At 36.0% G+C, this 12,826-nt stretch overlaps 1 protein-coding gene across 3 annotated transcripts in view; it reads left to right on the plus strand.

Moving 5' to 3' along the window:
- Positions 1–12,826, plus strand: part of TMC5 (transmembrane channel like 5) — a 73,953-nt gene that overhangs the window by 48,161 nt on the left and 12,966 nt on the right. For all 3 annotated transcript variants that reach the window (XM_074200249.1, XM_074200250.1, XM_074200251.1), the window contains 4 exons: positions 5,904–5,982; positions 7,633–7,728; positions 11,326–11,391; positions 11,472–11,534. In XM_074200249.1, coding sequence (XP_074056350.1) covers positions 5,904–5,982; positions 7,633–7,728; positions 11,326–11,391; positions 11,472–11,534 — 304 coding nt within the window. The remainder of the gene's footprint in view (positions 1–5,903; positions 5,983–7,632; positions 7,729–11,325; positions 11,392–11,471; positions 11,535–12,826) is intronic.

Raw genomic sequence — 12,826 nt, forward strand, 5'->3', positions numbered from 1 at the left:
GTTAACATTTCTGTAGCACATAATTGGAATTATCCCCTATTTCTTATTGTTGCTGTTGTTCAATCACGTCTGATGTTTTTGACCCTTTGGATACTAAGGTGTTTGTCATTTTCTTCTCCAGTGTATTAAGACAAACTGAAACTAAATGACTTGCCAAGAGTCACACAGCTAGTTGAGTGTCTGAGGCAAGATTTGAGCATAGGTTTTCCTGAAGCCAGACCCAGGATTCTACTCACTGAGTCATCTAGTTGCCTCTGTACCTCACAAAAAAAAATGGAAATGATATTGCCTGCCCTTATCCAATTAGTTAAAGAGACAGAATGAGATCCTGGATTTCTTGGAAAGTACTTTAAAAAGTTAAACATGCTATACAAGTCCCAGTTGGTTTTTCTTTTTCATTATTAGTAAAGTGTTATCATGGCTTGGTCATCATATTGATCAATGCAAGTCAGATAATAAAACTTTCAAAAGCTACACAAATATCAGATTCTATTATTTTTATTGATATATTCAAGAACCTAATTTATCTCCAGTCCCCTTTTAGGAGACCGTTGCTTGAACCAGGAGAAAATTGCATACCTTAACAGCAACATTGTGTGATGACCAATTATAATAGACTTAGGTCCTCTTAGCAGTTCAATGATCAAAGATAATTCTAAAAGACTTGTGAAAAAAATTGTCATTTACATCCAAAGAAAAACCTATGGAATTTGAATACACACCAAAGCATATAATTTTTACTTTTTAAACTTTATGTTTTTTCTTCCTCATATTTTTTTCCCTTTAGTTCTGAGTCTTTTTTCACAACATGACTAATATGGAAATGTGCTGAACATTATTGTACACGTATAGCCTATATCAAATTAATTGTTTGTCATGGAGGGAGGACAATGAAGGGAGGGAGGTAGAAAATGGGCAACTCAAAATCTCACAAAAATGAATGTTGAAAACTATCTTTACATTTAATTGGAAAAAAATTAAAGAAAACTTTAAAGAGAAAAAAGAAGAAAAGAGCCATTTTTTTGAGAGGTAGTTAAAGTTAATTGACTTGCCCAGGGTCACATAGTAAGTATCTGAGGTCAAATTTGAGCTCAGATCTTCTTGACTCTAGGACTCTAGCCATTACGCCACCTAGCTGCCCCTAATAGTTTGGTATATTCGAGACATTTCTTTCTGTCTCTGATCTCCTTGGAATGTGCATTCAGTAGTATGAGAACTGAGTTTAAAAGGTTGAGCACTCATTGTTTTTTAGCTACATTAACCAATTTGATATTCAAAAAGCACTTGCTATGTTCTATATAATGTATTAAGTGCTGGGGATACAAAGAAAAAAAAAAGCAAAAACAATACTTATCCTCAAAAAGTTCCTATTCTGATGGAAGAAACAATAAGTATATTGATAGGTAATAGAAAATACATAGGAAGTACATAGAAAGTAACTTTAGAGAAGAAAGTAACCATTCTTGGTGCTTCCTTCTGGGTAGTGTTTGAGTTGAATCTTAAAGAACTCAGGGATTCTAAGAAAAGGGCCTGAAGAAGAAGAGTAGTCCAAGCATGGGGTAAAAGTCAATGCAAAGCCACATGGGTGAGAGATGGAGTGTTCACTGATAGACTGGAACTCAGATTGTGGTGATGTCTCATACTTTTGCATATTTGTCTAAGCACTTTGACTTCATTTTTTATAGAATTCTCACAAAAACTGCAAGGTCAGATTGATCTCTGTTTTATAGATATGGATACTGAGTTGCAAAGATTAATTGATTTAAAACTTTTAATGATGTCATCAGCACCACCATCATGGCTAACATATATTTAACCCTTTAAAATTTGCAAAATGCTTTAGAATTATTATCTCATGTGATCCTCAGAATAATCCTGGTAGGTAGAGTTATTATTTTATCATCATCATCATCATCATCATTATTAATATCCCCATTTTACTGGTGGAGTAGCTGATACAGACTGTTTAAGTGACTTGCCCAAGATCATACAGCTAGTTAGCTAGTAAGATTTGAAATTAAATTTTCTAATTACGAGTCCAGTACTGTAGCCATTATGCTACCCAGCTCTGTGGTCAGATAGCAGCTGACCTATTGGCTTAGATTCTATATTCTGTATTTTAAGAGGACATTGAAAAACTGATAGGTGTTTGATAATGGCAACCAGAATGATGAGATTTCTGAAAACTGTGCCATGTGAACAATGATTGAAGGAACTCTGAGAATTTGCTTGGAGGAAAGGAAGCTAAGGGATAACATGATAACTCTTCAGGTATTTGAAGGGCTACCATGTGAAGGATAAATAGATTGACTTATCTTGTGCTGCCCCAGGATAAAATGAGGACAAATCAGTATAGGGCCCTGGGAGATGTGTTCTATCTCAAAGAACTTTCTAAAAAGTTAGGACTATCCAATAATGGAATGAAGTAAATTGAGAGTTTTCTATCACTGGAAATGTTGAAGTAGAATTGGAAGAATGTTGTGTAGGAAATGTGTGCATTTTGAGGTCAGCTTTTATGGTCCAAAACTTTGTGGATAAATGTCAAAGGTAATAAAATCCAAGTTGTTTATACTTCCCTGCTATGAATTTTCTATACCTTATATCAAATCATTTTGACTGTAATACTTTCTAATAGCATTATGGCTAGGGACTAAAGAACTCTCAGAAGAAGAAACTTCCCTACTAACACATCAAAAACTTCCTTGCAACTTACAGCCTTAGAGAATTGTTTAGGAAGGTTAATAACTTGCCCAGTATCACACAGGCAGGACTATCTGAATTCAAAGTCACTTCTCCCTATGTTCCCTGTCATTCCTCATGCCTCAGCAGTATTACCATTAAAAATTTTTTAATTCAATTATATTTGATTTTTAACCCCAAATTCTCTCCTTTCCTTAAAGAAGGCAAGCAAAACATAAACCATTATAAATATATACAAAGAAAACATTTCCAATTAGCCTCATAAAATTGTGTATGTGTATGTATGTGTCTGTATACACTCCATTCTGAATCCCTCCATTTTATCTCCATTCTGAATTCATTATCTGTCTACCTGGAGGTGGGTTGCATTTGAGTGTTCTAGAATTCTTTCAAAGCAATAGTATTATTAAGAACTCTAATGGTAGTGCCTATGACTTGAATCTATGCTGTCAAACTTATTCCCAGAGTCAGTCATACTTTGACTCTCCTCTTTGAGTGTTTTCCATGGGCATAAAGAAAAGTAAAATGAAAATTGCAGTATATTTAAGATCAATGCATTTAAATCCTCTTCAGAAACTTACCTGATTGAATAATCCTGAGTAGGTTGAGAAAATTGAGGCTAACAGGATTAAGTATATCACTTGGTTGCCCCATAAAGAACTCCAAGGAGCACATAAATAGTACATATGATTCTTCTTTCCTTTTCAGTGATCCCCATCTACCCTTTAAGGGCTTATGTAAACAACAAATTCATAGTGCCATCCTGTGATTTAGAAAACTCTAGAAAGAGAAACAAATCTGAGGTTCCTAAGAAAGAAACCCCCCCCCAACATTCTGAGATCCATATAGCATCCATTTCATTCCTAAAATCCATATAGCATCCAACTTTATGGTACTAGCCAAAGAACCTGGATTCCTTCTTGGAAGTGATATATATTTCAGGTTGCTAGATGGGCCTCTTCCCAGCATTCCAGTAAATGTCACTATTACCCTCAGAGAACTTATACCACCTCACAGTAAGAACAGAGAGCAAAGTTGAGATCTTTTGCTCCCTCACATTATGACTTTAATCCTTTGATGTTTTTAGTTCTCCAGGGGTCTCATGCTAATTATTTTTTTCTCCTGAAAAAGTTAATGAGGCTCAAAGAACTCTTTGGAAGACGAGATTTTGGAATGCTCAAATCTGGGGTTTTTTAGAAAGGCAACTATGTGACTAGCCCACCTGGGGTTCCTATTTTCTCCTGGTAGAAACTTAGATTATGGAATTATGATGCCTAGGTAATCTCTTCTTTATCATGGAGGCTAGGATTCAGGAATTCCCACCACATGTTTCCCCTCCCCAGAGCTGCTAACTCTCGGCTTAGAAAGTCAAGTCACATCTTCAAGGCTAGGGCTAAAAACTAGAGGTCTACTTACTTGCTTTCTCAGATGGATGTATATTTAAGTTCCTTGAACCTTTGCCCTACACTTCTGGCAGAGGGAATTTCCCTTTTCCCCATCCTCAGTACCTTTGACTTTTCTTAGCTTTGCCCTTTTCTGGTTTGTCCCCTGATATAAGTTCAGCCAAAAGATATAATTCAGATTCAAAAGACTGAACAAATCAAATCATCTTTATTGCCCAGGAGATACTTTTAATCTCCAGGAGGTTGTCAGGGGCATCCTATTAGAGAAAGATACTAGAAAGGTTAGTAGATCCAACCCTAGTTCTGGAGTCAGGAAGATCCAAGGTCAAATTTGGTTTCAGATATATTCTAGCTATTTGACCCTGTGTGAGTTCCTTAATATCATTTGCCCTTAGCACCTAGCTCTCAGAGTAGTGAGAATCAAATGAGATAATTTTTGTAAACCTAAAATGTTATAAATGTTAGCCAGCACCTCCATTATACCAATTTTATCCCAAATAAAGCAGCTATAAACTTCTCTAGTTGATCAAGTAATTGTCCTTGATCCACCTCCTATACACACAACTATTGCTAACCATACCTGAGGTGTAAAACAAAGCATAACTGTTTTCCTATACCACCAGAAAGCAGATATTCTTTCCTTTTCAATATATATATTGTTTTTAAGACAATCAAAAATTAAAAAGTTCTGTGATTCAGGGGTTTCAGAATTTACTGCCACTGGTGTCAAAGCAAAAAAGAAGGAAGCAAAGAAATAAGTATTTATTACAAATAGAAAGACAAACCTTGCTTCAAATTGTTCATATTCTAAACAATGCACAAAAGAGCTTCAAAAAGAAGGTAAAGGCACCTGGTACAGGGACATGGTTATAAAGTTCAAAATATCAAGTTCAGAGGAAGGAAATAAAAGTTGACCAGATTAGGTTTCAAGAGAAGCTCACCAATAGGAGAACTGATCTAGCAGAAGGATCTTCCAGGTTGAGAAGACCACAGCTATGGTGTTATGTTCTAAGGCAAGGAAGCAGAGCTGCTGAGAGATGTTCTAGGGAAAGGCAATAGCTGTGGCATGGGTTTGAAGTCCAGAGGTCAAAAGTCAGATGGATTTGATAAGGTGTCACAGTGAATAGAGCACCCAGTCTGGAGTGAGGAAGATCTGAGTTCAAATTCAGTATTAGACACTGACTAGTTTTGTGACCCTGGGCAAATTACTTAACCTTGTTTGACTCAGTTTCCTCAGTTTTAAAATGAGCTAGAGAAGGAAATGGTAAATCACTTCAGTATCTTTGCCAAGAAACATCTGAATAACAACACTAGAAGCAGAGAACAGAGGGCTCTGATATAATCAAGATGCTGATTCGTGATACGTGATAACCAGATTCCCTTGGTGTTCTTTGTGATCCAAATTTTAAGGGTCTTGGTTCCTGATGTCTTAAAAATGCAGTAAATCAAGTGATAGACTTGGAATTAGGAAGTCTCAGTCTGGCTCAGATACTTAATAGCTGTGTGACCCTGGGCAAGTCACTTAACTTTGATGGCCTCAGTTTTCTCATCTATAAAATGGAAATAATAATAACCTTGTTTTGAGGATCTAAGGAAATAACATACATAAAGTGATTTGAAAACCTTAGATTATTGTGTGGAAGTCTTCTTTTCCCCCGTCATATTGAGAATATAGTAGCAATCCCAGCATGAGAGAAAAAAATAGAGTATTTCTTGGGGGGGTATAAGCTCTATTGTACTTCCTTGCTTGTTTTGTTAATTCAATCCCTGTGAGAATTATTTTATTTTCTTTTTTTAAAGGATTATTACGTATCTTTACTGGCAGATAATTGAAGGAAGGAAGATCATGATCAAACTCCTACATGAACAGATCATCAATGCAAGTTTCTTACTACTGTTGTTCTTTTTTTCTCTTTTAAACTTGAACATTATCATAGAAATATTCTATGGGTACCATTTATTCACTGAGTCCTGCTAAAACTAGGAGTTTTTGAACTTAAAATGTGCATATTATACACACATGTATGTTTATATAAACATGTGAATGTATATATAACTATATCTCAAAATATTTTTATAATCTCATGTATATATTTTATATATTTAAAAAGTTATTCTGTGAAGGGACATATAGGCTTCACCAAAGTGCCAAAGGAGTCCATGAAATAAAAAAGAACTCCTCTGTTTAAAAACCCAAAGAGTAAGTATATGTATGCTCCTAGGAAAGATAGAAAAAAAATTTAACATTTCCTAATTATATAAATGTCATGTTGGTTATTTTTGGACAAAAATTCTACATGACATACATGTGGATAAGTCACTAATACACTGGGGTTTGGTAGCAAGATAGATTCATTTCCTCCATCATGTGTCCCAGCATCATCATCATACAGCTGTCATCACTGTGAATGAGTTTCTGTATAAGTGAGACAATTGTTAAATAATATTCTAAGAAACTTGGATCTAATGTTCTGAGTGATAGAACTCAGCAAAATTTGAGTTTTCTCCTGTTCAGACAAAAAGCATGGACATACGTGACTAGGTGTAGCTACTTCGAATCAAAGAAATTTAATATTTGAAGGGGCCTCCAAAACTATTCATTATAATGCATATATGAATCATCTGCATGTCTTAAACATGTGATTGATCTACAATTACTGCTTTAAGGATCAAACTACAAAGAATGCCTTCAAACATGCCTTGCCTACAGAATCACTGACCTGAAAGCTATGAGAGTCACTAATCACTTGCATAGGGCATTGTGCCAGGGCTCAATTAAAAATACACACACACACACACACACACACACACACACACACGCACCTACTTGGAAAAAGGTTTTCTAGACATGATGATCTGACAAGTTTATTTCATTAATGTCACTGGTTGATTGATGCCCTGTATCGAGTAGATGAAATAGAGAATGCTTATATTGATTTTAATGGATAAGGAGATGCAGGACCAGGCCAAGCTCTTTGGGGAGTGGTTGGAGAAGGGACATTCCATGAAAATGATTCAGGAAGGGTGGATCTAGGATTTATGAGGGCACCTAGAGTAGCTAATAGAACGGGGAAGGAGATATGAAGAGAGATGCAAAAAAAAAAAAACAAGGATGCAGAAGACAACTTCATATTTGTCATAATTTTGCCCAAGGGGTCCAGGAAATCTAAGTCTCTTTCTGACATTAAGACCAAAATACAATAACTTTCTAGATTCAGAGGGGATAGATCTTATGTATGTGTGTGTATATGTGTGTGTGTGTTTGTGTGTATGTGTGTGTGTGTGTGTGTGTGTGTGTGTGTGTGTGTGTGTGTATGGCTCATTAGAGAAAGAAGAGAAAATGAGTTAGTCAAAATTTATATTAATTCTTTTCACACCAAGAAAAAATATAGTGACATTTTTCATCCAACTTTTCTAATCCTCTCTCCAAACTGAGTGCTATAATGAGGAATGAAAATCAAACTACTTCCTCTTTTTAAGTCTTCCCTCACTGTTCCCCATAGCTTCATACCACTTTTATTTTGAACAGGAGGGAAAAGACAAAATGTTTCTCGTGGAGAAGCTCCAGGAGTCCCAGAAGAAACGAAATAGTATCTCACTCATTCAAGAAATGAGAGAACAAGAGGTGAGTTTTAAGTCCTAATGCTGAATCCAGGCTTCTTCTAAGGGGTACTTCCCTTTCAATCTCAAAATGATGTAGTTATGTAGTTATGGAAAAAAGGCATGAATTCTAGTCCCAAGTAAGTCACAGAATACCTGGGTGACTTCTGTGCAAACCACTTCTATTCTCCAAATCCTATCTTTCTGCTCTGTTTTTCTTGCCCTAATTCCATCAAGAGATATTATAAGTACTGATAAATGAAATAACATAGATGTCACATTTATTTTATTAATAAGGCTGGTATGCTTACTAATAAAAGAGGTTAGTAGCACTTTTGAATGCCAAAGATGCTTCATGGTGGTGGGTTCACAGTTTATATCTTAGAAGAGTAAGTATTTCTGAGGATGGTAATTAACTCTGGCTAACAATAAATGAGAGATTAAATATTATAATGAGAGGCTATATTTAATGAAGGTCTTAGGCTGAAGTGTCTTGGATCACCAAGTCTTAGTCAATTTCCTGTCTGACAAAAGAGAGAGTCTACATTTTCCCAGTCCTGCCTGCACAAATACAATAAGTAGGAATTAGTCTCCAATAATCTAAACTTAGAATTTCTTTAGATCTCAGCCTGGGTAAGTCTTTGTCCATTTGTCTCAATGGTTGATTTCTGGATTTTGCTTTTCTCATTGCCTCCCTTACACATATAGATGTGTATATATATATATATATATATATATATATATATATATATATATATATTTGTATCTATATATCTATATAAATATAGATAGATAGAGATATAAATGATAGAGATAGAGATACACATACACATACACATACACATACACATACACGTACACGTACACATACACATAGATAGACTAACCCAGGGAAAGAGTCAGTTTATTGCTTATTCCCTACTATCATTTCCATGGTCTTCACCAGTTGCCATCAATCAGCAATGGTATACATTTAAAGTAGGTTACCTACCACATATGTATATGCATATGTAGTATAATACAATCTATGCATATGTAGTTTGATTCAAATAAATATATGTATATATATGTATATATATATATATATACATATATATATATATACATATATATATATATACCCACACACGTAAGGGTGTGTGTGTGTGTGTGTGTGTGTGTGTGTGTGTGTGTGTAACCTCAGACACTTATCAGTTATGTGACCCTGAGGAAGTCACTTAACCCTGTTTGCCTCAGTTTCTTCATCTGGAAAATAAGCCAGAGAAGGAAATGATAAATCATTCCAGTAGCTTTGTCAAGAAAACCCCAGATGAGGTCATGAAAAGCTGAACATGACTGAAACAACTGAATAATAGCAACAAATGAAACAGAGAGAAGGAGGGGAGGGGGGAAATTATAAATATATATATTTAGATATATAGCTATAGATATATCTATCTTTGAACACTCTTACCCCTAAGTTTATCAACTTGCTCAGCTCCTATGGCCTATATTTTTATTCTGTCTCTCCCACCTACAATATTATCTATCTACATACCTTATATCTCCCCATCTACTAATATTGTGTCAACTATATGATCTTAATCTATGAAATTCTATTTTCCTATCATAAGCTCCTATCCTTCCATCTCTCCTGCTGCCTCACTCCTCCTAAACCTATTCTTCCCCCACAGGATGACTGCCTATCCTTCCTTACCTCTGTTTTCTCTTTCCATCACCTCTGCTCTAGCCCACTTTCCCCTTCTTTATAGTCTTGATCTCATCATTTACCATTTCAACCATAGAGAATCCTCTGCTTTCACTGATGATTCTAACATTTACCAGTTCTACTATATAGTATCCTCTACCTTCACTAATGACTCCAACATTTACCAATTCAACGATACAGTATCTTCTCCTTGTCTCTTTGAAGCAGCAAGGTGGCAATGGATAGAACACTAGAGTTAGGAAGACCCAGGTTCAAATCCAAGCTCAGAAATTTGGTAGCTGTGTGATCCTGGGCAAGTTATTTAACCTCTGTCTGCCTCCATTTCTTCAACTGTAAAATTGGGAAGATCAACTGTGATAATATTTGTAAAGTATTTAACATAGTGTCTGGTATAAGGTTGGCACTTAATAAATGAGTATTCTTCTCCCTCTTTGTCCTACCACTTCTCATTCCCTATCAGTCTTCAATTCTAGATCTCCACCATCTTCCTTCTCCCCTCCCACTGCCATATCAATTTGAGTGCACTACAAAACACATATCTAATCAATAGAATCCTTAGTATTATGTGGTAGGCCTAGCATTCTTTGGCTCCAAATTCCACTTCTCTAAATGACTCTTCCTTTCTCCACTTTCCTTTCAAATTCTTTTATTTCATTCACATTCCTCTGTTTTATCAATTCCATCTCTTATTTTCCAGAGACAATGGAGGTCATCATCTTGAGCTTCCTCATTTCTACCCTTCAAAATCTCTAAACATTCTCATTTAGTAGATTTTTACTAGACTTTGAGAGGCAGATGACCTTTCTTGTCAAGACTAACTCCCTCTATTTGTATTCTTGGTCTCATTTAAGAGAATACCTCCAGGAACCTGAATCATATTCATTCCTTTTCTCATCTTCAATTATTCCCTTTAATCTAGTTGCTTCTCTGCTTTATATAACTACAGCCCATTCAAGCTCTTGTCCTTGATCTTACCTCCTTTTATCTACAAAGATTCTAGAGAGAACTATTCTTATTACTTCTACTTCCTCACTATTCAATTATTTCTCAATCCATAATAATCGGGCTTAACAATATTGCTCCACTAAAATAATTCTCTCCAAGGTAATCAGTGATCTAATTGCAGTGGATGAAAAGTATCTCCAATATTTTAAGCATGGTGCAGTTATTCTGAATGGAACTTTTCTATTATTTCCTCTTCTATTTTATTATTCACTATATAGAAATGCTATTGATTTTTATGAGTTTGTTTTATGTGGTTCTATTGCACTCAATCAACTATTTTTTAATAGAATCTCTAGAATTTTCTAAGTAAAACATCATCTCATACTCAAATAAATCTGGTTTTGTCTTCTTTTTGCCTGTTTATGCCTTAATATGTCTATTATTATCAGTGTAAAATACCTCCATATCTTCTTCCCTTCTTTGCAAAGACAGGGTACTATGCCTATAGTGTTGCCTATAGCATCAGACTGGGTTGCTTAATTTAACTGAATCACTTTTTCATTCTTCTCTCTCTCTCTCTCTCTCTTCCCCCCCCCCCCCTTTGTTTTAAGGATGACTCCCTGGATGGAAGAGGGGAAGAGATGTAGTGATACAAAAACAAAGATGCCAATGAAATTACTTTTTAAAAGTCAAGGACTTAGGGGCAGCTAGGTGAAATAGTGGATAGAGTACTGGCTCTGGAGTCAGGAGTATCTGAGTTCAAATCCAGCCTCAGACACTTAATAATTACCTAGCTGTGTGGCCTTGGGCAAGCCACTTAACCCCATTACCTTGCAAAAAAAAAAGGAAAAAAGTTAGAGACCTAAAATCCATGGTCATTATTATTCCCATGAAATAAATCAGAATAAGTCTTAAAAATTTTAATGGTAGGTGATTTGAGTTTTGACATGTCTTTTTGGCTCTCTGTAGATGGAGAGTAGAAGTAACCAGGATATATCAATAGATCTGCCAAGAAGAAGCAGAACTTCTCTCAGGGTAAGATATTTTCCCCCAGTCACAGAGGAAGATTCCAGGCTATGATTTGGGATCTAACATGAATATTCTTCTATCCATAGGTGGAACCTGGGACTGGCCTGGATAGATCATCCACAGATATGACAAGCAGAATTTCTCTTAGGGTAAGAGGTTGAATGGACAAGCTTAAGCCATTGTACCTACCTCTCACCTTTTTTTTCTTTTATTAAAGATTTTGAGTTTTACAATTTTTCCCCCAATCTTACTTCCCTCCCCCCACTCCCCCACATAAAGCACTCTGTCAGTCTTTACTTCGTTACTTTGTTTCCGTGTTGTACATTGATCCAAATTGAGTGTGATGAGAGAGAAAGCATATCTTTAAGGAAGAAAAAAAAGTATAAGAGATAAGATCAGACAATAAGATGTGGTTTTTTTCCTAAATTAAAGGGACTAGGGGCAGCTAGGTGGCACAGTGGATAAAGTACCAGCCTTGGAGTCAGGAGTACCTGGGTTCAAATCCGGTCTCAGACACTTAATAATTACCTAGCTGTGTGGCCTTGGGCAAGCCACTTAACCCCATTTCCCTTGCAAAAACCTAAAAAAATAAAATAAAATAAAAAATAAAGAGACTAGTCCTTGAACTTTGTTCAAACTCCATGGCTCTTTATCTGAATACAGATGGTATTCTTCATTGCACAGCCCAAAATTGTCCCTGATTGTTGCACTGATGGAACGAGCAAGTCCATCAAGGTTGGACATCACCCTCATGTTGCTGTTAGGGTGTACAGTGTTTTTCTGGTTCTGCTCATCTCACTCAGCATGAGTTCATGAGAATCCCTCCAGGTTTCCCTGAATTTCCATCCCTCCTGGTTTCTAATAGAACAATAGTGTTCCATAACATACATATACCACGTTTGCTAAGCCATTCCTCAGTTGAAGGACATTTACTTGATTTCCAATTCTTTGCCACCACAAACAGGGCTGCTATGAATATTTTTTGTATTTCACCCTTTTTCATCATCTCTTCAAGGTATAGACCCAGTAGTGGTATTGCTGGGTCAAAGGGAATGCTCATTTTTGTTGCCCTTTGGGCATAGTTCCAGAAAGGTTGGATGAGTTCACAGCTCCACCAACAGTGTAATAGTGTCCCAGATTTCCCACATCCCTTCCAACATTGATCATTATCCTTTCTGGTCATATTGGCCAGTCTGAGAGGTGTGAGGTGGTACCTCAGAGAAGCTTTAATTTGCATTTCTCTAATAATTAATGATTTAGAGCAACTTTTCATATGGCTATGGTTTGCTTTGATCTCATCTGTAAATTGCTTTTGCATATCCTTTCATCATTTGTCAATTGGGGAGTGGCTTATTTTTTTAAAAATATGACTGAGTTCTCTGTATATTTTAGAAATGAGTCCTTTGTCAGAAGCACTTTGTCCTTAGTTGTAAAGATTGTT

This window comes from Macrotis lagotis, chromosome X (genome assembly GCF_037893015.1).
Source record: "Macrotis lagotis isolate mMagLag1 chromosome X, bilby.v1.9.chrom.fasta, whole genome shotgun sequence".
In the NCBI taxonomy this organism is placed as follows: domain Eukaryota; kingdom Metazoa; phylum Chordata; class Mammalia; order Peramelemorphia; family Peramelidae; genus Macrotis; species Macrotis lagotis.